General features: G+C 45.8%; 2 protein-coding genes across 2 annotated transcripts in view; one reads left to right on the forward strand and one right to left on the reverse strand.

The window, feature by feature from the left end:
* Nucleotides 1-13,785, reverse strand: part of LOC146192636 (serine/threonine-protein kinase RIO3-like) — a 29,365-nt gene extending 15,580 nt beyond the window's left edge. The window contains exons 1-5 of the mRNA XM_084602533.1: nt 13,652-13,785; nt 13,197-13,512; nt 11,189-11,373; nt 6,982-7,222; nt 4,840-4,993 (exon numbers count right to left, since the gene is read on the reverse strand). Coding sequence (XP_084458659.1) covers nt 4,840-4,993; nt 6,982-7,222; nt 11,189-11,373; nt 13,197-13,396 — 780 coding nt within the window. The 5' untranslated portion in view covers nt 13,397-13,512; nt 13,652-13,785. The remainder of the gene's footprint in view (nt 1-4,839; nt 4,994-6,981; nt 7,223-11,188; nt 11,374-13,196; nt 13,513-13,651) is intronic.
* A 210-nt stretch (nt 13,786-13,995) lies between these two features.
* Tmem18 (transmembrane protein 18) lies at nt 13,996-25,450 on the forward strand. The gene is made up of 4 exons (XM_084602539.1): nt 13,996-14,188; nt 21,782-21,899; nt 22,970-23,118; nt 24,493-25,450. The coding sequence occupies exons 1-4, from the start codon at nt 14,111-14,113 to the stop codon at nt 24,613-24,615; spliced, it is 468 nt and encodes a 155-aa protein (XP_084458665.1). The 5' UTR covers nt 13,996-14,110; the 3' UTR covers nt 24,616-25,450.
* The last annotated feature ends 1,790 nt before the right edge of the window (nt 25,451-27,240 follow it).

Genomic DNA, 27,240 nt, shown 5'->3' on the forward strand with positions numbered 1-27,240 from the left:
TTATTCGAAATATCTTCCGGTCCCGACCCAAATGCATTCATTTTATGCCGCATTACTCGAAGTGCACGAAGAGCTTGACCTGGTTACAGCGAAGTGGCAAAGTGAGGCATCGCCGAGCGGCAGCGACGCTTTTGAGCATACAGCGGCAACTGCATACAGGCAACAATCCCTGGAGATCTGTCACACGATGACGACGCCAACGCCTGCCGTTGCCGCTGATGCGCACTGCACGGAGCGACAGGACTCGGCAACAGAGAGGCGCGTTTTCAGCGTTGCTCTGTTACCGCTGCCTCACCATTCGGCCAGGGGGAGTACAGCTGCGCTATATCCCCTTTCTAACACTAAACAGCGTGACGTAAAATAAAACACTGATGAAATTGTTTGTAAAACATTGCGTTTAAAAAAAGAAAAGAACAGTAAGAGCTACCGTCTGTTATCGCCACCATATGTTACCGGTAAGCAGTGAGTTTTTCTTGCTCCAATTGCCTTTCTTTCCCCTGCACACGTGAAGCCCGCCATTGCAACAGTTGTCATCACCAGCATGCTCTGACGAGGACAGCGAGATGGCCTGAAGACATGACCACACTTTGAAGCTTCTACCTTCTGTTCCGCCCACTGCTTTCACTTTGGCACCGACGGCGCATGCATTTGGATCTCAGGCCATGTGATTGCGTGTTATTCGTAGTGCTTTGTTAGCCTTGCCTCGTGCGTGCTTTTATGGTCTAATATTTAATTTTAACTGGCTTGCAGTTCTCGTGTAATTAAATCCGGACTGCGTTAGCTTTTGTTGAGTGGTCGCTTATAACGAATTACCATTTATAACAAATTTTTCTGCTGTCCCGCTGATTTCGTTATAATGAGGGATTACTGTATATCAGAAAACTGATTACATATTCGAGATCAGCATAAAAACTAATTAAGACCGCATTTTAACTGCATTTAGTCTAAACTTAAATTCCAAGAGCCCTTTCCCCCCATAAGCAGACTCCATCCCTGTTCCTGTAGATGTGCATGACTTGAAGAAAGCTGAAAGGTTGTACTGGGTCCCAATATTCGTTTTTTAAGGCGAAAGTCTATTTAGGCTCATGGAACGAAATCCCATGCGTAAGATTTGTGCTTGAGAGCTGTCATATTCTGCCAGATGTGTTCTTGTCTAGTGTTCTTGCCATCTGCAATCCCGAAGGAATGCCACGCAATAAGAGAAATGGTGTACCATCCAAACTCACACTTGCCGGAGAAAATGTGACAGATACAGGGCCTTTCCTGTAAACGAATCATAATTATATGTAGCATTTCAATGAACGATAAGAGGCAAATGATAGGAGATCATTTGATAGGATAAGATAGGAGTCATCTTGGGTATCAGCAAGCTCAAGTGGACCAGAATGGGAGAATTTAACTCCGACGACCATTATGTCTTTTATTGTGGGCACAAATCCAAGAGAAGGAATGGGGTGGCTCTCATAGTAAACAGAAGAATGGGCAAAGCAGTGCTAGGGTACAACCCCAAAAACGACCGAATGATTTCACTTCGGATCCAAGGTCACCCTTTCAACATAACAGTTATCCAAGTCTATGCACCGACCACTACTGCTGAAGAAGCTGATGTTGAGAGATTTTATGCAGACCTACAATGCCTTTTAGACCGCACCCCATCATCAGACGTCGCTTTTCTCATAGGAGACTGGAACGCTAAGGTCGGAAGAGAAGAAATATCCGGAATTATAGGCAAGTTCGGTCTTGGCGAGTCAAATGAAGCTGGGCAGAGGCTAGTAGAGTTTTGTCAAGAAAACAACCTGACCATAGCGAATACTCATTTTCAACAGCACAAGAGGCGCCTGTACACATGGACTTCACCGGACGGTCTGTACAGGAATCCGATCGATTATATTCTTTGCCGGCAGAGATGGAGAAGCGCTATACAAGCAGTAAAAACAAGGCCTGGGGCCGATTGTGGCACCGATCATCAGCTTCTTGTTGCCAAAATTAAGCTTCAATTGAGGAAAACGCAGAAAACTAGAAGGCCTTTCAGGTATGATCTGGATCAAATTCCATTAGAATATGCTGTGGAAGTGAGGAATCGATTTCAAGAATTATATCTAGAAGACAGAGAGCCCGAAGAGATGTGGACTGATGTTCGTGATATAATACAAGAAGTTGCTACTAAGGTAGCTCCAAAGCAAAAGAAATGCAAGAAAGCAAACTGGTTATCTGAAGAGGCTTTGCAAATAGCTGAGAAAAGGAGGATGGCAAAAGTTAAGGGGGAAAGAGAAAGATACAAGGTTCTCAATGCGGATTTTCAGAAAATAGCAAGGAGAGATAAGTATGCCTTCCTGAACATACAGTGCCAAGCAGTTGAGGACAACCGCCAATTAAGGAACACAAGAGCTCTGTATAAGACAATCAAAGATATCAAAGGAAGCTTCTGTGCTAAGCTGGGTGCGATAAAGGACAAACGAGGCAAGGATCTCACTGAAGCCTCAGAGATAAAGAAGAGGTGGCAGGAATACACAGAAGAACTGTACAAGAAGGACCCGAATGTGCAAACCCAACATAAGACGGTTGTGATTACTGATCTCGAGCCGGGAATCCTGAAGAGTGAAGTTGAATGGGCCTTAGCCAGCCTTGCTAAGAACAAAGCTAGCGGAATTGATGGCATTCCAGCTGAGTTGCTTCAAAACCTCAACCATAACGCTGTTAACATTCTGCATACATTATGTCAGAAGATTTGGACAACCCTGCAGTGGCAACAGGATTGGAGGAGGTCAGTTTACATCCCCATTCCAAAGAAAGGCAGTGCCAAAGATTGTTCCAACTACCGCACGATCGCGCTTATTTCGCATGCTAGCAAGGTGATGTTGAAAATTCTCCAAGGAAGGCTGCAGCAGTACGTGGATTGGGAGCTTCCGAACGTGCAAGCTGGGTTTCGCAAGGGCAGAGGAACTAGAGACCAAATTGCCAACCTTCGCTGGATCATGGAAAAAGCAAGAGAGTTCCAGAAACCCATCTACTTCTGCTTTATTGATTATGCGAAAGCGTTTGACTGCGTAGATCACAGCAGATTGTGGCAAGCTCTCCAAGGGATGGGAGTTCCAATTCACGTCATCTGTCTCCTCAGGAACCTGTATGAAGGACAAGAGGCCACAGTCAGAACTGGGCATGGTCTTACTGATTGGTTTCCGATTGAGAAAGGAGTGAGGCAAGGCTGCATACTGTCGCCCTGCCTATTTAACTTATATGCAGAGTGCATCATGAGGAAGGCCGGTCTGGACGAGTCTTCAGCTGGAGTGAAGATCGCTGGAAAACGTATCAACAACCTTAGATATGTGGATGATACCACTTTAATGGCAGAAAGTGAAGTGGAACTCAAGAGACTTCTGATGCGCGTACAAGAAGAGAGTGAGAAGTTTGGGCTTAAACTGAACGTTAAAAAGACAAAGATCATGGCGTCTTGCCCTATCAAGTCCTGGAGCATCAATGGACAAGAAGTGGAAGCTGTGACAGATTTTCTCTTCTTGGGCTCCAAGATTACCTCGGAAGGAGACTGCAGCCATGAAATTAGGAGACGCCTGCTTTTGGGAAAGAGAGCAATGGTTAGCCTTGACCGCCTAGTAAAGAGCAGAGACATTAGTCTGCCAACCAAGATCCATATAACTCGTGCTATGGTCTTTCCAGTTGTGATGTATGGATGCGAGACTTGGACTGTGAAAAAGGCTGACCGCCGAAGAATTGACGCGTTAGAATTGTGGTGCTGGCAGAGACTCTTGAGAGTTCCTTGGACTGCCAGAAGATCAAATCAGTCGATATTGTCGACCATAAACCCTGACTGCTCATTGGAGGGTCAAATTTTGAAGTTAAAGCTCAGCTACTTTGGTCATCTGATGAGAAGAGAGGAGTCGCTGGAGAAAGGTTTGATGTTGGGAAAGGTTGAGGGTCGCCGGAGAAGGGGTAGGCAGCGAACGCAATGGTTAGATGGCATCCTCGAGGCACTGCAGATGAAGTTATGTGATGTTAGGAAGATAGTGAGAGACCGGAAAGCGTGGCGTGACATGGTCCATAGGGTCACGAAGAGTCGGACACGACTGAACGACTGAACTGACTGAACTGAAGTTAAGCAGCAAAACATTTATACTGTTCAAATATTTTGGACCGTTGGTACGTGTCTACGTTTTCAGTACCAATTTACATATGCACTTGTGTGACACCGAATACCTATTACGGTGTGCATTCTATTAACAAGCAGCTGCGAGAGCACCATGTGCAGAATGTCCTCTCTTCAGAATGGCATTTTCTCCGCTGAAGCTATGCCCCAAGACCAGCCGGATGCCGCCGCAGCATTTTCAAAGGGCCCGCGAAAAAGAACAAGGCTCCATTGCATAAGCGGCACTCAGCAAGTGCATCTCACGTGCACCTCACACGTGACTCTCATGAGAGCATTATTCATTGTATGAATGCAAAGATGGAATGCTTATGCTCAGCCTGTTCAGAGTGGCTGGCAACACCAGCGAGGGACCCTAACAATGAGCTGTGAAATGGAAATGAACGGAGTTGTAGTTGGAACCTCGAATATGAAGCACAGTTGGCAGTGCACCTCTTCGCGGCACTGAGGCCTTAGAACAGTCTCCAGTCTTCCTCTGCCTGATGCAAGTACCAAATTAAGAAATATACAAAATCTGGTTAACAGAATATTTAAGGCATATATAAGTACACTACAAAAGAATCCCTGCAAAGCAGCTAGTCGAAGACTGGCACACTGCACCAAGTGGAAGGGACATGGCTGCATGTGGTGTGCATGTGGTGATGATCAGCTGTGGTGCGAGAGCAAGAGGAGGAGCTCACCGCAGTGGCCTTCTCGCGCTTGTCGTGTAGCCGGGCAGCCCGGCGTCCCTCCTGAGCAGAGTGCACCTTCAGCGAGTTGTAGACGTGGTTGGAGAGGCGCATATCGAATCCTCCTCCATCACCCGTCGAAATGCCCGGTGGGAGCTCCATCACCCTGCACCGGTCCTCACAGGTGAGCCCAGTACACTGGCCAACAAGTGAGCTTGCATGCCAAGCAGCGGAGCTGAAAGCATCCACTGTGACAGGAATGACCTGCCTTTCTGCTCAGTCCAGCCGAGTGTTGGGCTCCCGGCTAATAAAGGCCCTTTACAAGAGCAGTAAAAAAATGAAATAGGCTTCTCAATTCTGCACAAAAGTTGAACCATGCCATAATAAAGCTTGCGATGATACAAACTTTCTTCTTTTCAGCTTTTGCTTCTATTGAAATGCACATATTCTTTCTATCAATCTAAGTTTCGTAGTGAAGTTGCGATACAGCTAAGCTTTTGTGGGCAAAAAAAGCAAATTTGGGCAAACTCTACTACCTGAAAAGTAAAATAAATTTTTACTTATTGTAAACAAGTGAAATGAGTCTACAGGAGCAATAGAGGTAAAAAGAAATTGGAAAATTTTGCCCACATGATGCCCCAGCCTGTATAGGCATTTAAACAGCATGTGATGTTTCAACATCCGGAGCAACGCTTCAATGTCTGGAGCAACATTGTGTGGAGCATTCATTTTATTCACTGGCATGCAAAAACAGTCATTTTCTTTTCTTTTTTTTTCCTGCAATCATGATGCTAGTAATTTTGCATTTGGAATAACTCATGTCCGTCTTGTCCTGCCGTGGTGGCTCAGTGGTCAGTGCCAATTCTAAAGTATGTGAGTTTGATCCTGTCCACAGTGGCCAAGTCTCGATGCAGGCAAAATGTAAGGCACCCATGTGCTCTGCAATGTCACTGTGCATTAAGGAACCCCATTAAAAACACTAAATCATCACACCCATCCCACTGCAACCGGTCCTGCAAGTGTGAATGCAGTCAGTGGTTGGTACATCAAATCCAGAATCCGTGCACAAAGGAAACCACCTGCACTATTTGGTAGTGACCTCCTGTGAGTATGTCCTGTTCCCAGACACCCACCAGAGTCTGTGACATGTGACAAGTTAGGCATGTGACAGGCCACAGGGTTCCTTGAAATCATTATTGGACAGTGCCACTTGGTTCCACATTCAGTTGAAGTGCCCACTCTATGGCAGACGCTGCTAGGTCCCTGAATCAACGCGCAAAGCTTGCGATACTACCCGTAAGTTTTGGTGGTGACTTTATGCCTCCAGCCATCATTCAAGATTTCAGGGTACTACCGACAATCAGTCAGAAATAACTTGAAGGGTAATAGTAAACGCACAGCGCCTGCAGGGAGCGGCCTGGCTTTGTCAAAATTTTGGAGCTAAGCGATTAAACTGTGATGCATTTCTATGAGTTTCAGAAAATCTTGCTCCTGGACATTGAGAAACAAACAGTCTTGCATAAAATGACACATTATATTTAAAGAGCAGCAATAAATGCAAGTTTTGCACTAAGTTGTTTCATTCATTTACAATCTTTTCGGGCCTGTTTTAGATAGTAGGATTTTCGGACAACTCCCATGAGAATCATATCAATGACATTCTGGTGTATTTTATTCTATATTGAGGTTCAAAGTCTACTTCAGTCAACTTCATTAAGAGTAGTTTTTTCCTTTTGCAAGAAATTTGGAAAGCTGGTGTTCAGTAGCAACAATGTGGAAACAATGCGTTCAGTAGTATGGTCCAAAACCAACCCTCCTTGTGTCATTCCCTTTTGAAAGGAAGATGTACATTATTTCACAAATACTCCATATGTTACATAAATCTTGCGTGCTACATTTAGCTTAGAGCAGAAGTTATAAGCTAATGCAAATCACACCGAGGGCCCAGTAAATAATACAACAGCTGCATATGAATAAGGACAGTGTATCCACAAACTATAACTTGTGTCCCAAGACAGCTGCTGATCACTGAGCTGATTACATTTTTTGGCCATTCCTTTGCCTGTTTGCTGGAAAATTCACCGCTGCCATTCATGTAGATAAAAGGGCATGAAAGAGTGGCGCCCACCCCACCCACCAGCATTTGACACCCACCGGCAGGCATTGCGACGCCCACAGACGGTTGCATCGTGTTTGGTGGTGAAGCCCCCATCAGCCTGGCGAGCCACCCCTGAGCGGCCGATGCTGGGTGCCATCTTCTGATTCTGCTCGAATGAGTCCCAGTGCCGGGCACCACCCAAGCCAAGGCCACCATCCAGAGCGTCTTCATCGTCCTCCTCCGAGTCTGTCAACACTGGGTCCCTCGCCCGTCGGTAGTTGTTAAACGATACGCTTACTGTGAAAAAGCAAGCCGATGACAGTCATTACTCTAGTGAGGTGCTGTACATCATGTAATAGCTGCATAAAAAACCCCAGCTTTGAACAACAATGCCCAACACTACAGTTCACAGGTCATCTTGAATAGGAGGGAAAATAAGAGAGTTTCATTGCAGTTACGCGGAGTAGGACAAGCGAAAGTTTTTCCCACAGATAGAAATTGATAAAGATGATGCGCAATGCACAGCATGAGGATGTGCTGTAGTTACACACACGGGATGGTCAGCTGCGGCATCAGCTACAACATTTTGCACTTGCTTCCCAAATGGAATTCCTGGGTTCAAATCCCCCCCCCTCCCCCCCACGTTTTTTTTTTTTTTGCTTAGACGTCAGTCGTGCATGCTAAGAAAACACTGCTGCTACAGCAACTAGGATGAGACCACAAGACAATTTTCTTAGTCTGGTTAGGGACAGCTGGATAAGTGGTACTGCAAAATAAAATTACAGCGAATACCAGAGAGCAGCAAAATAATAATAAACTTTCAACAGTACACACAAGCATAACAGGGTAAAAATATGAGAAAAACGAAATGCTATAAACCTGGCAAACAACCACCGATATCTTTATTTCAAAGGGCAAATTTATTTCTGAAGTCATTACCTAAATTAAAAATGAACACACGTGGAACAGAGTCAGAGTCAAGTTGAGAAAAGTCAAATGTGCTTTATTAAAAGAGAATGAGTGGCAAAAAAAGAAGTGCGCAGAGGTTTACTTATAGACATAAAAAACCCACATACACATAGACAGTCATGTGGTAGCGACTCCAGCAGAGTGTGCGTCGAGATAAAAGAAGCATGCCTGACAGATTGAATGCTTGAGTTTACATGCCGAATTCCCAAAAAGCTAATGCCGAATTCCCAAACCAGCAACTACTATGTCCGAGTCTGTCCTAGTCTTCCAGTTCTAGTCTAAACTTGGAGGTTAAAAAATGGCTTAATGCATTTCAAGTCAGAATTCCAGAGAAAAAAAAAAAGGTGGAAAACTTATTGCTGCCAACCCAGAATGAGGCTGAGAAGAGCTCGCGAAGAGACTTTTGTAATAAGCAGAAAAAAAAAAAAAAAAAAAAAGAACAATAAAGCAAAATTAAATGAGTGAACTGACACAAACTTGCGCATGAGAAAGTGATCTGAATATGGCCCTATTTTATTTATGCCCTGCACAAGAGAGCACCATTCCACAGAGAACATCCTTCAGCTTGCCAGTGAGATGAAAAGATGCAAACGGTCATTATAATATCAATCAAATCAACAACACCTATCACTGCTTTCCCCATACAGCATCATGACGCTGAAGACCCTGAAATCTCTCGTTGTCCCACTCCTAGTGCCGCCTTGTGGCCTGGCTGACAAAGCCCCGATTTGATCTGGGCTACTTGACACAAGGCAGCATTCAAACAAATGATGCAGAATACAAAATCAGACTTCAGAAATGGCAAGTACTCTATTTTTTTTGGAACTTTCTTTTCTTTTCAGATATGCAACAAGGTCAATGTACAACTGGTCGCGCAACTTGGAAGAAAACGTGTGCAGCTGCCTACTGCCAGCGGCATCAACTCGATGATGAGGGCTCCTGCGAACTGTGAGGCAAATTACTAGCGCACAGAAAATAAGATCTGCCAGAACTCCAAAGAACTAGAAAGTAAACATAATATTCGCGCTCAGGAATGAATGCAGTTTTTATTTCTTGCATAATAAAAAATGTGTCACATTTTTAATAATATTTTAACTTGTTTCTAACGGCCTCTCTCAGCCACTTATTATCCGCTGCGTAGTTGCCCAAAGCTCAGATATGGCTCAGACCAAAGCTTTTTTCATCCGCGGAATGGTTGCGTCATCAGCCCTGGTTCAACGTTCATTGTTGCGTGCTGCGTACAGAGTGGGTTATCTGTAACAAGCAGTCAGTATTTAATTCTGCTGGTTGTGGTAGAGCTTTACAGCAAGGCGAAGACTGTCTGTGCTCGATGAGAAACTGATTGCCGCTGCATGTGCGCATTTCCGGACGATGGGACAATGCTGCGTCACAGCTCGGCGGCTCGGCCTCCCAGGCACGTCGTAAAAGTGGTGGCTTGTTTTACGGATACAAGTCTGCATGAGCGGCGTATCGCTGCATGTTTTAATTGAGCGGGGAAGGTGAGATTTTATTGCCCCCAAGACACGTGTCGCATTGCTCAAAGCCTTCCGTTCCGCTCCCTTTGCTGTGTGTTTTGCTTACTGCGTCGTATTACCGCACCAACGTTCGCTGAACGGGCTTTAGCTGTTATTACAGTGATGTTCCTATTGTCAATGGGATCTTTCTCATGAACATGTTAAATGCATAAGTTGTAAATTTGTAACCTCACATTGACCTTTCAGTGGCAAATGAAGCGCGAGTAAAATATGGGAATCGTGAACAGGGCGAGATTTATTGGAGCGAAGCTGTATCGTAGATATTTTCACTTCTCAGACGCATTAACTTCTAAATACTGGCAATCCCAATTTGAATTGCTTACCTAAGCTCTTATAGGTTGGCGTTCTAGCGCTAGCATTAGTTATTCCGTTCGTTTGTTTTTATTGTTCTTTGACGCTGATATGTACTTTGTTTGTTAGCAAGATCTTTTACCGTTTTATAATCTCACCGCGTCTCGTTTGGAGACCTACGCTCAGGTCATTTTGTTATCACGAGGATTTAATGAAGACCGCGCCGAATGAGCGGTGGTCGCTTTCCTACACTTAAAGATTTCATTGTAGTGAAGCGTCTATGTAAGTAATCGTGAATTAATAAAGCCTGGCTTTCTATGCAGCACAGCTTCACTCATTTATGCCCTTAGTGAAATGCCTCAAGCCATGTGATTCTATCCATGTGCTTGCCGAATTCACTTGAAGGCCCTTGTTCACAAACGTGCCCGAAGAAATAAGCCCCAGAATGCGTTTACATGACGCACGACGAAAGACTATAGGCTAACGACGACGGAGGCAGAACGATGCTATGATAAGGTGGTTAAAGATGCCGTAACATTTCAGTTAACGTAAAACTTGACAGTAGAAATCCATGTCAAGTAAAGTTGGCTGAACAGTTAAGGTGTGCCTTTTTCTGCTTTATCCGAGCATCGCTCTGCCTCCGTCGTTGTTGGCCTTGTTTTTCGTTCATAAGTAAAAAGACAAATTCCCCGCCAAAAGTATGTCGCTGTGACGTCACAAGCAACGTCACGTGTTTGTTGTGCCTCACAGTTCGCAGGGGGCGCCGGGAAACTAAAGCCTCACTCAGAGTCGACACGCAGGCTTCTATGGGAGTTGCGCTACCATTTGTTCTTCTACCATGTATGCAACATGTAGCTGGAAATGTTTTTGTTTTGCACTTACTACTGGACGAGACCTTTTTTATAGTTTCTCCATAGGTTTAGTTTTCCTTCCCATGCTGTGTTGTCACAGGCACAGTACACATACTGCATGTGCAGTTTTTGTCAAAAGTGCAAAGGCCAGGAGGGGTTCGCTGCTACACCCGGCTGTGTGGCTCGTACCATGCATTATGAGCCTTAGATACAACTCTCTCAAATGTGAAAAGACTAACCCTTACCCCCCTAAAACTTGTTTTGCGAAAGGCGTATGTTACGGAATTTGTGACGGTAAACTAGGAATATGCTTCAACAGAAGAAACGCTCTTACATTTTTATGCACATTTTTATCGTTAATGACCATGCTTAATTCTCTTCATCAACAACTGACATTAAATATTGGACTCCCCCTCTCCTGGTAGCGCCCACTAAATACTTAAGAAATGCAATACCTATGCAATACTTTTGTCGAAAGAAACCTGGGAGGCTCTACGCTTGGGTGCTACTGCTGTGCATGGAGATGAACAATGGAGCCTTCGAGGCAGCCGTACTTGGCCAGCTACTCTAAAAAATAAGCACATGCGACGTACGCCCCCTTTGCAAACCAGCCATACCTTTGCTGTCTCCATTGAACTTCCTCTCTTCGCGCCCAAGCACGGTGTCATGCTCGCGGTCATACTCGGACTGAAGCAGCAGCGCTAATGCGTGGTCGTCAGTGCAGTCCTCCTCAGCTACGAAGACCTCTGCACCAGCAGGCGTGGCGGCTGCCTCGCCAACCAGAGGCACAATGGGGCGGTCCCTGTAAGGATAAGCATGCCCTGTTAGGCATGCACATGCACAGCAAACGGGAAAGTGGAACTCTGCACTTGGATGCCATTCAGTTGGGCCTGGATTGTTAAACTAGCTGGGTGAAGTTCCCACCACCTTATGGCCTCATGTTTTCACCTCCATTTAGGCAGCTCGAATTAAGCCACTGGAAAAGCCTCTTTGGTAACGCCTGGTACGAAATGCCCGGTGCTTGGTGCTAGCCCCATGTTCCATCCAGTGCAAGCGACTGCTGCAACTTCTCACAGACAGTCGGTCTCCTCAATTTGGTTGCACTTTTTTCAACAGTTCAGGAGGTGCGGCACTGTCATACATGCAAATCTTCTACCTTTTACGATTCCTCTGCAGATACAGAGCAACATGAACCAGATGCCCCTCCCATGCAACATAAGTGCCACCCTCCATGAGGGGAGGCAGCAGGTTCGAGCAACCTATTGCAATTGCACCAAGATGTACCAAATAGCATTCTTTGTGTCAATGTGACAGGGTGCGCCAAACTAGGGCTTTTCACAGCAGCTGCAGCCTATGAAGATGACAAAGTGGAAGCTGCTACCATTATCAGGACTCATACATTGGCCGAAGTGGAAGGAGCTACCATCCCACTGGCCCACAGCGTCATTGACAAGAGAATAATCGAAATCTGTAGATTCTCAGGCTGCATGCTGTCACTACCTATAGGGTGTGGCACCTCCTGCCACCCCCGAAATACACACTGACTCCTTCCCCAGCTGAGAGCATGGATTCCTCTTGCATGGATTTCTTGGCATGCCTCGCCTCCTGGTAATCAACGAGTGTATGTGCTCAACTGACAACTCTCCTCCTGGGTCCTGAACGGTCAGACTCGAGCTCATGCCAGAGGTCACATTGGTTCTTTCAGTCACATGACACTGCCACCCCCCGCTATCCCCTGTCATCCCAATCCAACACCACATTGTGACAAGTAAAGGAAGGACATTTCATTTCACTCTATCTACTCTCATGAATTCACCACACTGCAACACCTGCAGCGCGCCCAAATCATTTCTTCCGCTACCTGTGAGAATGTCCTTCTCCACAGGCAGTCTCTTCCAACCACAAACTTCTCCTGTGCAGCTGCTTTGCAGACCCACTCAGTCTGTCAGCCAGAAATGGCTAGCGGACTGTGTCCTGCATGAGGCTCAAGCCAGTGGGCTCAGGACCAATAGAAGACAACCCTGGAATTTTTTTTTTATCATACATCCATCTACAAAAATATGAGCACACATGAGGCCATTCAGACAATCTTCGGAGATTGTATGATTGTCAGCTCTAGGCAGGGTGACTCACACGGAATGGTTTACTTTGTAACATACTGCAATTTGTTACATTTTCATGCCACTACACTGTTTCGACTGGAAATCTTCTGCTCTTTCAAAGGCAGCTCACAACACACCTCAGAAACTTGCCTAAAAAAAAAAAAAACGCGACACACTAAGCTTCACTGCAGCTCGTAAGGCGGCCGCAACACGGCAGTGGGGAGTTGACGCGTGTCAGCACAGGTGTATATTGTGCGCGTGGGTATCGATGCACGCCTACAGACCGTGCACATGAACAGCAACACCAACTCGGAGCTGTCTATACCACACTATGCCACCTCCAAAGCACGCGAATAGCTTGTCGGAGGCGCAACTTGCATGGTGTCATCAGACAGACAGCTTTCCGTTGATGCGAACGAGTTCGGGCAGTCCGAATGTTTGTCTAGCACAAATGTCAGCACAGAAATGCTGAAGGAGTGCGGGATGCTAGCTGGGGGCAGCGAATCCGAAAGTGGGAACTCACCCGCGCGTCGTGGACAGCAGCTCCTCCTGTTCGAGTGCACGAGCTAGCTCTTCGCTCATAACGTCCGCGAACGAGACGTCCTGCTGTGGCGTCGAAGATGCGTTGCCCCAGGGACAGCTACGCTTGTTTGTAGTCAAGGCATCGTCGGGAGGGCCCGGAGGGGACGCCAGCACAGGGACTATCACTTCAGCGCTCTCCATTGCGTTGTTGCTATGTGAAGTTGCTGCTCTAAGAGTGGATGCTTGTTCGGCCGTTATGATTTGCCTTGTCAATTGGATCGACGGCTTAGGATGATTTTTTTTTTCTTGTTTTCTTTCTGAAACAGAGGAAGCGAGACTGCCAAATCAAATGAGGTGCAAACGCGAGTATCACGGGGTTGCATGCATCCACTTGACACAACGTTTGCTCTCGTTCTCGACATCGCTGACAAGAGCTGGGCAGGAAAAAGGGCTTACTTTTTAGTATCTTGTACCTTGTGACAAGACTGCACTATTTAGAAAATTTAACGTTTTTGTTACTTCGATAACTCATTTACAACAAGCCTCCTCGAGGAAGGAGGCTTATTTTTAGGGCGCTCTGGCGGTGGATGAAAACACAAGTGTGTGCGTTTTGGCTCATAAAAGAATAAATTAAATACACTTTAGACAATTAAATTAAAATAAAATTTGCTTATATAATAAAAATTAGGCTTTTGTAAGGTGAGCGCCTGATATGGTTTACTTTGAGTTAAATATTTAGCATGTCGCTCGCGCTGTCTGCTTCCCAGCGGCCGTGACGCGTCAAAAATCAAGGAAAGTAAAATCTACAAAATTCTGCAGAACAAAACAAGAACAATATTAGAGCTAGCGTTGTTGGTGGTGGCGGGCTGTAGTGCTCGGCATGTTGTGATAAGGATTTAGCAGTTTGGTATCTGTATGGGCCGGGTAGCAGAACTGACAGACGCAATGGTGTCTCCCGGCGACACGCTGAACATCGGCAGCATTTTGGTCCAAGTGAGTGCCGTGTGGTGTGTTGCACTTTCGCGTTGACGCGCCCCCGGTCATGTCACCGATACGGGCAGCGCGGCTTTTCCTTTCACTTCGAAACCGATGCTGTGTCTCTATAGCTTTGTTATGTTATCGTAGTCGCGCAGCTCGCCGCGATCTCATGCGATGTCAAGTTCACGCTGCTGTTCAGTGTTGCGCTGCGCACTGGGCTCTCGGAAGAGACGCCCCCGTTGCGCTGTGGAACACGCATGGTGTGCGCTGGTGTGCGCTCTCGGCGGCGTTCACCCACATCGAAAAACAGCGGCACGAGGAAAGGATCCACCGAGACGGAAAGTGATACTATGCTTTTCCTAATGACCGAAACGGCGCGTGTCTGCGCTGAGATGGTTGCATCGCTGGAAGGCCGTTCTCTGTCGGTGGCCTTCACAGACGGCGCGGACCATCCCCTTGCAGGGGGCTTCACCACTTCACCGCGCTGCGGGTTGGTTGGCCCATATGTTGGCACTTCGCTAGCTTCGAGCATAATGTTCTCACGTGGCTGTGTTAGCTTGCCGGCAGCGCGCGACATGTGCTTCGCGACCTGCTGCACCTGTTCACTAGCTGCCGCATTTCGTTCGGCTTTTGGGCGTCGTGTGACGGCTGTGCGTGCCGTAGTGCTGTGATCAGCTCGAACCGAAGTTGAACTCGCGTTCCCACGCGCAGTCTCATAACGCTGCTCCTCTTAATTTTTAGCTTTGATTGTCGTTATCTGTGTGCTGGTTTTGAGACGGCTGCCAAAAACGCAGGGATGCTCGCTGTGCGGCTGATAAGTTTCAAGACAAGCGCGTGTTTTCAACTAGAGCACTTGCTGCGGGAGCGTTATCGTCTCGGATGTTTTTTACCGGCTGCTGAACCCAGAAATTGTTCCTTCGCATCGAGCGATTTCGTCTCCGCCAGACTTGTTGTTCTGAAGCCTGCTAGGCAAGTCATCTGTACTACATGGTGTTGCTTCGAATATTCCTCGTCCTTGCCTCAGTCCGGCCTTGACTGATGCTGTTCCGTCGTGTGCTCAAAGAGGCGACCCACAAAACAGAGCCGTGACCAGCTTTCAATTACTCACACGCTCAAACAGCTGGTTGTGTATTGCAGTGAGCGGACCCGATTGTTTTTTGGTATACATGTCAAGTGCGGGACTCGTCAACAGGTATTGTTAGACCCTGCGTTGGTAATTTTATTTTTTTCACTCAAGACAGCATCCTGAATACGTTTGTCCATGTTAACCTTCTTCAAGAAAAAGAAAGGAAATAAAAACGTCTTACAAAGGGGGGTGAGAAGGGGGTTGTTTTTGCTTTGTGCTGTGCCAGGGGGAACAGATCACTTCAGTAGCTATAATCCGTGTATTTCTCTCCTTTGTGTTAACTTTGTGCATGAAAAAGCTGCTTGGTTTACCTGGACTGCTGAGCCCCTTTCCACTTCAGGCACTCTACATTTTTATGTCTATGATTGCCGTTCAGCCTAAGCTTGGTTCTATACAACACATCAGCATTGTGTGGAGATATTTTAGCAGTGTGCTGTGCGACGGAGAAAATGACATCTGACTATTTTCTTGGCTGTAGAGACGACGCTTCCACACAGGTGCAGCTAGGAGCACTTTTCCTCTAGGCCCAGCATACTGCAACATATTCCACTTGTTTATTCGATATCATGCTGTTTGAGCATACCCTGCAATATTGATGGGCTCTGTACAATCCCACTACGTAGTGGTTCCTTGTCATAAAATAGGAGGAAAGCAAAGCTGACAGAAATAAAAGGAACTAGGAAGAATATATAAATGGCAAGAAAGGATAGGAAGAGAGAATGCAAACAGCTGTATACATAGAGCCACGTTGACACTAATAAAGAAGCGATGGTACCACTCGTACAGCGGTGTCCTGTCTGCACTGTACTAGAGCTATGCACACGCATGTATTACTTAGCTAAAAATTAACCAGGCTGCATGGTTTACTTCTGAGCCATGCAGCAGAGTATTTGTGCGAGGAGAATCGTCCTGCTTGCATTTTCCAATATTTTAAAGGCTCTAGTGCATGACTGAGAAGCTACTAATGCTGCCTGCCTAATTTTGGCATTCTGCTTTTGACAAAGATTGTTCGCACTCCAGCCACACAAGTCATGTCCTGTTGCATGCAGCCCCAATGTAGCCAGAAAGCATTGTGCTATCTGTCATGCAGCTGCATGTTGAATGTGAAACCAGTCATTGGAAGAGCATGGAAATTCAGTTGGTTGATGTGGGCTGGCTGGTGCTTGAGAGATCATTTAGAGATATGCAGGGGGATTTGAAAATGGAGAGCAACTTCTCATTTTCTCAAGCAGTTGCTGCTGCATACTGCAGAGAAATGGTTGAAAATGTGAGCAAGCATTTGTGCAAATTGTATCCTTCAGTTACCTGCCTGGGTGTCATGGGTGTCAAAGCAGAATTAAAAGGCAGAAATGTAGCAAGTATTAGCATGTGTCAAAGATTCCTAGCAGTAGTCTAATTAAATTCTGAATCATCTTGCTGTGGTGTCTGTTGCAGCCCAGATGCAGGCTACTGGCAGGAAATTTGTGAACCTGTCTATAGCGAAATTTTTTTGCATGGAAAGATTGAATAGGAACATTCGAAACAAGCTAGCTTTGAATACTGAATCCATTTACTGTATCTGCGTTGAACAATAAAGTATTGAGTACTATTTCTTTTTCCTATGTATTAAAGAACTGAAGCATGCAAGCTGTGACATGTGATTTAACAGTGCACCATGAAATTAGGTTTGCAAGTGAAAGTAAAAAGGACTGCATAAGAGTCTGGTCAACAGTACTGCAGTATAGCATTGAAGATGGGTGTTATTAACTCATATAGAGGGAACAGGATTAATTGTTCAGATTTAAAGCAATACCTGAAGTTACCGATTGATGACAGAAATAAAATTTGAATTGAATTATACTAGAGATGTGAAAACTTATTCGAAACAAAGTATTTCGTACCTTGAGAGTATGAACCTGAGCCCTCTCTTGTGCGGTAGTGGGAAAGCGTGTGCAGCAAAGGACACCTGTTACCTTTCTATAATCTAATGTTTGCACAGTATGTTTGTCTATTTCTCATACTGCCTTCTTAGTGAGCGAAACAGTGTTCAAAATGATAGGATGTGTGACTCATTCAGAAACAGATTTATTGTGCAGGTTTGTGCGGGGGCAGCTGGTGATCTGCAATGAGCTGCAGCATTTCTGGTTGTGTGTGGAATGGAGGATTTTCTACTATCTAGCCCTTCATAGAGAGTGAGAGTGGGAGGAGGTATTCCTTTGCTGGATCTGCCTCTGGCATCGAATCAGGATTTTTCGTTACATATGCAGGATTGTGCTGCTGAAACTGCGCAGGGAATCCAGCGCAAGGATGCCATATGCCACTCACGTGTGGCATTCCTTGCTTATTGAAGGGGCTCTCTGTGCCAGTCCATTCTGGCATAGTGAGCCTCTGTCTGAATGAGGACTGACTTGCAGCCTTTGTTAGATATAAACGTGATAGCGTTAGGGGCCCCATTCTGCTGAAAATCTGGCGTTTTTGACGTGAGTGAAAAATCATGAGCATATCTCTGGCAGGTAGTATTTGGCAGATTACATGGCCAAGCCGCGATTCTTCGATGGGTTGCATGAATTAACGTGACCATGTGATATCACAAAGTTGAGAAGAGTTTCTAGCTCAATTGAGGTGAAAGGGTGGGATAGAAATGCATCTTTTAGGCCTTTTGGGTGCCAATTCATGCACGCGACTACTAGACTACGTAGGCATGTTTGTAATAGTTAAAGTGGTGATTTTCATCTTTCAGGTGGGCTCCTACGACTGGCCGCTGAATAATGTGGTAGCTTAGGACTGTATGCCATTATGAACATGTGAGATATAAGGGCTTGGTAATCAAGTAAGCAGAGACCCACTCGAAAATGACTCCATTTTCTTTTGGCATACTTCGTCGTCAGCTGCTGCTGAACTTGTAGCTCTTCGGGAATCTATTCGCTACATATGCGGGGAACCACCTCAAAAATGGTATATATTCATGGGCTCAAAGACTGCATTGCAAAGTTTGGAAAATTTCTTATACCATACAGCCTAATAGTCTCTGGCACTCCTCCTTACATCTCCTTACATCTGCCTGACTGCAAGGCCACAGGATAATGTTTCAGTGGATCCCTGCCCACGGCGGGCTCCATGGAAATGAACAGGCAGATGTTGAAACAAAAAGTACCCTCAACAATGGCCTGCAAATAGCTATGCCTTTTTCAAGAGCAGATGTCTCGTTTCTTTTTACGAACTGTATGAAGAATGCTATGGCAGCTTACTGGGCCCAGCCAGACGCCCGACACATCCGCCTAAGAAGGCTCAATCGAACACTGACATTTTATGTTCCGCGTGAAATTCTGCGCCATCATGCATGCTTGCTACATAAACTCCGTTTAAACGTGGCTTTCACGTGCTGGCACTTGCATTTGATTGGACAGGCGAACTCCCCTGAATGTTCAGCTTGTGGCATCCCCGAGACTGGACCATATATTATTGGTGTGCCCAGTGTATGTGCGTGAACGAGAAGTGCTAGCCGTCTCCTTGAAGCATTTGGACAAGAGGCCTCTGTCTGAGGAGTTGCTGCTGGGCGCTTGACAGTAAAAAGGGAAGGGTGCCCAGACAATGTGGACTTTTTGGCATTTTTTTTTGCACTACCGGACTTGACTCACGCTTGTAAAGCAAGTTGCCGTGCCTGTATATATTTTCATATGCCTTCTCTCACATAGTCACCCATCATGATTCTCTTTCTTCTCCCATTCCCCTTCCCCAGTTCAGAGTAGCAGGCCAGATTATAATCATTCTGGCCAACCTCTCTGCTTTTCCTTTCAATAAACCCATCTATCTATCTATATACATGTATGCGAACGAGGAACTGCAAGGGGAGCTGGAGGTGGGAGATTTTAATGCTATTGGGTCATATACTTAAAGGCGGAGTTTATTCGCCATGTTTTGCAGCTTTCTAGGGAGCCATGATAAATGGTATTGCATTACGGAAAGCGTACAAATGAAGCTTTCTGTGAAGGGTAAATGTAAGTGTAAAGGTGGTTCTGGCTTTCCTCTTGTTGTTGGTTTCTGTGTTTATGGTCTCTGCACTTAATCTATTTTTGGGCATTTCCCCGCTGCTGTCTGCAAAAGGAATGCAGCTGCAATAAGCTAGCGGTTGTCTGTGTTGCTTTCTTCTTGGCCTTCTGGAAAGTGAATTGAATGCAGCTTAAATTTAACATTGTTGGCAGTAGATACAAATATGTGGCAGGCTGTGTTTACTAGGCACTTGTTAAATGATGTTTTCTACAGACTCCAGGATGCCTGTCTAGAATGGGTGCCCCGTGTATTAACATCGCAGTGTTGAATGCCACATTATAAACAAAATTCAGTGTTAGCATTGTCAGTGTTGGCATCAGCATTGGGAATCAGCAGAGACATCAAAAGACCATATGACATGTCCGAGTTGGCAGGTACTACCAACTAGGGTTTCTTCTTTGCGATGAGAGGGCAAGGTGAGATTTGAACTCTCCCTGACCCTTGCATACTGAGTCAGACACGATAGCTCTAGGCCAAGCAAGCTTGTTCGTATGGCTTCTTTAAAGCAGGGCTTGATATCTATGTTGGGTGGTCTTTAACATAATGTGGTATATATCTTATGACTGTATGCTAAATGAGTATGTGTGGTGTTATAGAGGTAAAATTAAGGAATTAGTGTTTCAGCAAGTAGCAAAGTGCATGTACTCAAATTGAATTGAAATTGAATTTTTTTATTTCCAGTAATGCGTATCTGCAATGAGTAGGAAATGGGCATCTGCAAGGGGAGCTGGCAGGCGGGAGACATTTATGTTCTCGTGTCACACCTTTTTAAGTGTGCCTGCAATTTTTCAGGCGATAGCGTTAAAGGCCCCTTTCTCCGAAAATCTGGCATTGGCGGCAATCTGCCAGCATTGGTATTGGGAGCGAAAGACTTAGCTGTGATTTAGCTTGTGGTTAAACTTGCAGTTACATGACAGCAATCTGCATGGCCACACTTAGGTTCGGCTTGAAAGTTAAGACATGGCTTTTGCACATAGTAGTTTACTTTATTGTCATTGACCATTCTCATCCGGGTGTAGAAGACTTCTACTGACATGGCATCGTCTCTACGATGAAGTCCGGAGCACACTGCCGTCACATTGTTCAAACGAACCATCTGACCTACCAACCCGCTGTTGTTCGCTTCTGCCAAGTACGAGTTGTCTTTTTCTTTGCCCTTTGGACAGGCATGGCGAAATGGCGAGACTGTGGCCAATGTAGCTCTTGCTACAAAATATCTAGCATTGCGCTGACAGGTAGTAGCTGGCAGCTGACATGGCCAAGCACTAACCTGGTGTAGAGTTGCCTGACATTACATTTGGCAGGAGCTACCATCTTGGGCCGTTCCTTTCATATGGAAGGATGATATCAGAATCAGGTTGCCAGGGCCCTTACATCCATGTCACCCCTAGGGCACGCAGGCACGCTAATACAACTTGGTTAAAGTCAAACTTGATATGTTGGGTAGTAGCTTACGCTATTGTGTCATACCCTTAAAGGTATACTGAACAAATATCCAAGAATATTCAGAAAGCACCACAGTTGCATTCTTAAGACACGATTACACTAGTACAGACACATAATTCGGGTTAGTTTTGAGCGGATGGCTGTATTTTTGACGATTTCTGAGCGGCCGCCGGGTCAGAGGCAGCGCGCTCCCGACTGTGAGTTGGCGGGTGTGACATCACAACTACCCTCAGCAATGTCATGGCCTCGCGACCTCGCCGCCGTCACACCTGCTGTTGGTTGACCGGCTACATGCAGTGTTGATTCTCCCGCATCGCGCCGTGCACAATGCTGCGAAGTGTGGAATGCTGCTGCACATGAGGGAGGTCGAGGGGGGCGCGTGTTTCAGACAATTGTTTGCGCGGCAGGAGGGAACGATAAATTGTTTTCAGGAACACAAGCAGCAAACAAAAAAAAAAAACACATCCGTCCCTGCGCTTTGTGAGTGCCACGGGGGAAAGGAAAATCACAGGAGCCCACTAGATTAAAATACTTACTTTCCACTCATTTCTGTTCATAAAGTGGATTGTTTTGGTCACTCCAATGCGATAGCTACCATCTGCGCTGGAAATCTCTGCAGCAGTTGTTTTATTCAGTATACCTTTAAAGGAAGAGCTTAGGTATCCTCCATAATTTTTTTGAAGTCATTCGCATTGGTCTCCTGCAGTGGGGACCCCTTTAGACACTTTTGTATATATTTGTATACCTTCTGCATGCCATTGGAACATTCCTTTGTAAAGCTCTGCATCACCTCCTGATGAAAAAAAAAAAAAACTCCAGTTTTTCATGACTTCATGGTATGCCATCTGTGGGCAGTCCTCAATGCACTTGAAATGCTGGCACAGAACATAGTGGAAAGAGAGAGAAAGGGTGAAAGACGGCTCGATTTGCTATAACTGCACCATCTGAATGACGATAGAAGATATAGGAGGCTTTAACATGTGCTGATTGCCTACCTCACTGTGCAGGTGGACTGGACGGAGCCATGGCTGATGGGCCTCATAACGTTTCACATCGTCACGCTCAGTCTGACCCTGCTCACTCGAGACCGGGGCAACATTCAGGCCGGTCTGTTTGTCACAGCACGTGAGTGGACACCTTGCTTCGCAGTGCAGATGTGGTGAAGAATTGCGGATGTGACGTGGTAAATCGTTAGTTGCAAGAAAAGTTGTAGTCTTGTTCTCAGTGCTGTTCTTGCTTCGTGCCTGCCACACTCTAGATGCTTTAGGAGTTAGTTTATGGCATCTCCTCATTCCTTATAACAGAGTAGCCACAGTTGTTCATTTTGAGAAGCATTGCCATTGGCCTAATATGCATGTTTTTGTTGGTAGTTTCGTCCTTGTACATGGTAATCGAGTGTTCAATATAACTGTGGCCATTGTAAATGGGCTCGACTGTATTACGATGCCATGTTTGCTGTGAAAATGTTAATAACACTGCTGCTTAAAATCAGTGGGGGATATGAACGCTAACTGAACACTAGTTCCTATGGCTGTAGTCTCTTATTGCTTTGTATTGCAGCTTGTGGGACAGAAAGCACTTCTTTACTACATTAATATTTAGCTCATTTCTGTCTAGCACAGTTTAGACTTAATTGCTTGGGTATGTGGCTAGCGCACATTGTTTCCAGGCCTTCTGCCTGGGTGGCAAAAGGGGCTTTGGCTTGGTGCTTAAAGCAAGCCTTTGTTCCATGATTGCACGTTGCACATGCTGACACTTATTGTTTTTCGCCTCTTGCAAACTCACAATGGGCTCTTGATGGGAGAAGGTTGACTGGTGCATTTCATGGAAAAGACTCATTAATGCTTCCCTCCAACTCTTTGGTATGCTGGCATGTTCATTGTGCTATGTGCGCCTTGTCGTTTGCAGTGAAGTACAGAAGAGGAAAATGTTTTGTGGCCCTTGCTGCCAAATGGTGTTCACTTGTGGTCAGCTGCTGAAACTTCTTTTTTATGCTTGAGAAACCTTGAGGCTGGATAAGTCACGAAGATTGTCGGGCAGAAGTCGGGTACTCACGGAGGCCATTTGGTGTGCCCTCACCATTGCTTATGCGTAATAGTGGAGCAGCGTCTTGCCTTCTCTGCATCTGGCTCAGAGTGTTGGCTCGTGGCCATGGAACCTGAGTGAATGGAGCGTTGTGCTTGTGTTTGTTGCAGTGCTGCTGGTGTACTTCTCCGAGGCGCTCAATGAGCTAGCAGCACAGCACTGGCAGGCGTTCTCAAGCCACCAGTATTTTGACAGCCAGGGCATGTTCATCTCTCTCGTGTTCTCCGCGCCCTTGCTGCTCAACTGCATCATCATGGTGGTAAGTGTGTTGTGGCCCCGATTTTTTTCCATCAGTGTGGAGTATGTCGATTCGCTTGGCCTGCTTGGAAATCGCATATTATTTTTCCCACTCATGCTCATTGTCTGTGCACTACATTGCACTTTCTAAAATACTATTTTGGTGTTGTGTTAATGCTTTTTCTTATGGGCATTGGCAAAAAAAAAATGAAAATGGTTCAACGCTGCTGAACCGAATGTGGAGCGAAAGCATTAGCTGTGGGTGACCGAGCGTTCTTCATCCTCTTCTTCTTCTCCTTCTTCGCCGTCTTCTTCGGCTTCTTCTTAGTGTTCTTCCTTTTAGTTTTCTGCTTCTTTTTCTTTGTGGCTGTTCAAGGTCATTCGTGACTGTGGCCATGGACTACGCGATGGGCCAAAACCTGGTGTAATGTTGCTTTCGCAACAAAATGTGGATTAGCCCATGAAAAAAGGGATAACTGGGTTCCGTCACAGCAAAAAAAGTTACTTCTGATGCAGATCAAGGTTGCTGCAAAGTCTGTTCTCAGCTTGCAGCTGCAAGGAGGGTTATAAAATGCAGGTGTCACTTTCGGTCCGAGTGCAAGCATAGAGACTAGTGTTCTTCAACAAAAACAGTATGGAGCTGCCCATTGGCTAGAAAGCGCATTGTGCGACCCCAGCACTCAGAGTAAAAACTGCTTCGAGACAGCGTTGCCAGTCTAAATAAATTCGAACTTTGTGTTATTTTCTTTGTTTGTTGTCTGTAAAGAGTTCGGCACCACCGACCATCCATCACCTTGACCACTTGGGTTTACAATCCTGATGCTACAATCAGTAACAAGCCTAGTTTCGCCTTTCAGAAAAGTCAGCAGTCAGATCTTCTGGGCGCTTCTACGTTGATGAACTAAGTGGTCACTTTTGCAAAACAAATGCGAATGTGCAGCACTGGCACAGTAATTGTGCTGCACTTCTAGCACTATTGCAGCAAGTACAGCTTCATTAAACAGACCTACAATGTGTCATGTCGTATAATTCACCTGCACAGACTGAATGCACAGAATAATGATCTATTCTAGTTGAAAAGAAAGACAAGCGGTGAATTCTGTGATAAATAAACTCTGTTGGAAACAATAACTTTGTGAAAAATTTGTTGTAATGCAAAAGACCTGGCAGTTCGAAAAGCTGGGCAGCATACGAAAGCCAGAGAACCAAAGGAGACATAGTACTATACACTACCATTCCATGAGATTGTCTTCTGTAACATAGTGTTGTCTGTGGATCACCTAGAAATATAGTGTGGGTGAATTACGGTGGCATGTAGCTGCTGTCCTTCTGTGTTGCGTGGCACGTTTCTCTGTATCCGTTTAATAGAAAATGCCTATTTACCTGCCTGCTGCAGGGCCAGTGGATGTGGACGTCCGGAACACTTATGATTCGGATCAAGCAAGCCCAGCTTCGACAGGAGATCCGTCGGCAGCGGTCTGCAAATTCCAGTCATTCCAAGGAGGGCAAAGAGGACTGAGGCAGGCTTTTGCCATCCTCGCTGGTCCATGGCCACACCACTGCTGCTGTTGCTGCCACTGGTGCCCGTTAACTGATGCCCAGACTCGTGTAGCAAAGCTCTCTTGGCCAATTTTGAATTATGTGTCGCCTCTCTTTGTTACATTGTGTAGAGCATTGTTTTGACTTGACAAAGCATGCAGTGCAGTGTTTTTGGACTGAAGCGATGCTCGTGATTGCTGGCCATTGCCGCAGAGAGCTCGGTCATGACTGATTATTTACTGTATTGTAAACCAATTTTCAACGTTAATTGTGTTGGAGCCTTGTTTGAGCTTCTTACGCTGCCCCAAACTTGTCTCAAGACCCACATTGCTGTGCATTCTTCATATTCTTTTTGATCTGTTAAGGCATTAATTTTGAAGCACTGGTTGAAAAAGGAAGGAGAGTGCTCAGCATCTTGCAAAGCTTATGGTTCTTGCATTTTATTTACAGGCCTAAAAGGCCTTTGTTTGTTTGGCCATAAGTTCTGACACAGGCTAATGTGATAAATGAGGTTTGGTGCTATACCTTGGTGTCATTGTCATTGTTTATATTGGTTGACTTTATTTTATAATCAAATTTATTACCATGTTTTTGCTGATGCTGATTATTTTGGCAGTGTGTACCAAGTATAAAATATAGGCTGCTAAGCTGAGGACTATTTAGGAATGAATTTTCAGGTTCCGTAAGAAACTTGTCTGGCTGCTGAGCGAATAGTACAAATGTGCACTTCAATAATATATAGAATGAGAAAGAGGGAAGTCCTAAAGGAAAAAAAAAAAGAAAGCTTTGTTGCTGTTAGTAGCAGTTGGCAAAATCGGCACTTAGCAACTGAGTTGGCTTAGCCATTTTACGTTTGCTGGTAATCCTGTGTTAAATCTAGGGGGGCGTGACATGGCCGAGCACCTGTGACCTGGCAAGCCATGCCTTGTGTGCTCCAAGCCATTTATTGCCTCCTGAGCGCACTGACTGCACAAGTGCTGTGATTGACTGTGCTGCTCATCAGTGACAGTTGAGAGAGTATTCTACCTGGAAAGCACATTTCATTGGGCAGGACCTAGAATATTGATGCTGTTTATGAGAATGGCCTCACTCAGTTCTTACAGAGTATAGAGCACATGTTGTGGCAGCACCAGTGTTCAATGGTGGTGGGCCAATGGTGTTGGACCACAGTGGTGGGCCATGCCCTCCGAGTTGACTGCCTGCCAGCCTCTAGGGTGAAGTAGGCTCGCAATCTGACGAGCAGCCTCGTTGGTAGCAGTGCCTGTTCTGGTAGAGCGGCATGCATTGTTCTGGCCCCTTGGTGCATGTGGTGGTGTGCTACTTCCCTACATATACATTGAGAGACAGAGCACAGTGTGCACCACGAGTACCTGTTTTGAGGTTGCAGCAACTAGTGTGTTGGGTGTACCGTGCCCCAGCTGCTTCATTTTCCGATCACTGTACATCCTTGCACTGGGTGCAGTGGTCGGCTCTTTTTCTGAGTGTGTTAAAAACGAGTCGCACATCACCACTGTCACCGAGAGTCATCCAGATGGATGCCGCTAACATCCTCTTTGTGTAGCGTACTGCTACTACTATCGCCACCATTCTTGTAGCTGTGATATTGCACACATGTAGTCATTCAGGTGCTGTCCCTACTGTGTGAAGGCACACAGGAGCAGTTAGTGTGTGTGCTGCTCCATTTTTGTAGACCCTGTTCTTCCATATGTAAGGAAAAAGGGGGGGGGGGGGGGAGGGCATCTGCCACAGCAGCTGAGGTTGTATGAGCCTGAGATTAAACTTGTCCGGAGCATAGTGTGTTGTACCTGGTGTATCCTTTGTGGATCTCCCTGCTCTATGGACCCTTTTTCCTTTGTGGTTGCTTGCATTTTTATTGCAGTAGGCAATGATGTGTCGGCATGTGTCACTGTGCTTTCGTTTAAATGTCTGTGCTGGGATCAGGTGCAGGCCTGTACTGCCAATGGGGCTGGTGGCAGACTCAAGAGTCCTCGTTAGATTGTATGGCAGCGTGCATGTTCAAAGTGCCAGCCATGGGCCAGTATCAGCTGCTTGTGGCATGTGGTAGCGGCTGGAGGTGCGTATCATGGTCTGGCTGTTCAAGCCACGCCTTGATGGTGCACCCACAAAATTTGACTGTTCGTGGTCCTCTGCTCAATTAAAAGGCTGAGCAAAAAGAGCTGTTCAATAATTAGACCTGCATTGGTGGTTCAGTGGCTGTGGCATTCAGCAGCTGGTAAAAGATAGTAAGGTCGCATTCCATCCATTGTGGCCACATTTTGACAGAGTCAAGATGCAAAGACACTAGTGTGCCCTATACACCGCCAGTGTGTGTAATTCCGGATAGTGAAAATTATTTTGGAGCACCCTGCTGGTGACTCTGTAAGAACCCATATCGGTATGTAAGCTCAAGATGGTGAACCAAACACCTACCACTCTGTGCAGTGGCTGTTTTTATGCTGCATGCATAATGGCTGCATTAGCAATCTTTGTCTAGTGAGCAGCTATGCTGGATTGTGCTTGTCATTGTCTTTCAATTTGCATGGAAATCTGATCGGCACATAGAACAGTTTCAACTCAGGTATGTATTGCAGTTGTACCTGCAGTA

Source organism: Amblyomma maculatum, chromosome 4 (genome assembly GCF_055883805.1).
Source record: "Amblyomma maculatum isolate TAMU_Amacu chromosome 4, ASM5588380v1, whole genome shotgun sequence".
NCBI classification, from domain to species: Eukaryota; Metazoa; Arthropoda; class Arachnida; order Ixodida; family Ixodidae; genus Amblyomma; species Amblyomma maculatum.

Bases quoted from the DNA above. Each gene is read 5' to 3' on its own strand.
- Tmem18 (XM_084602539.1), top strand. From the start codon at position 14,111: ATGGGCCGGGTAGCAGAACTGACAGACGCAATGGTGTCTCCCGGCGAC. The intron at 14,189-21,781 runs GTGAGTGCCGTG...CTCACTGTGCAG, and splicing joins TCGGCAGCATTTTGGTCCAA to GTGGACTGGACGGAGCCATG. The intron at 23,119-24,492 runs GTAAGTGTGTTG...TGCCTGCTGCAG, and splicing joins TCAACTGCATCATCATGGTG to GGCCAGTGGATGTGGACGTC.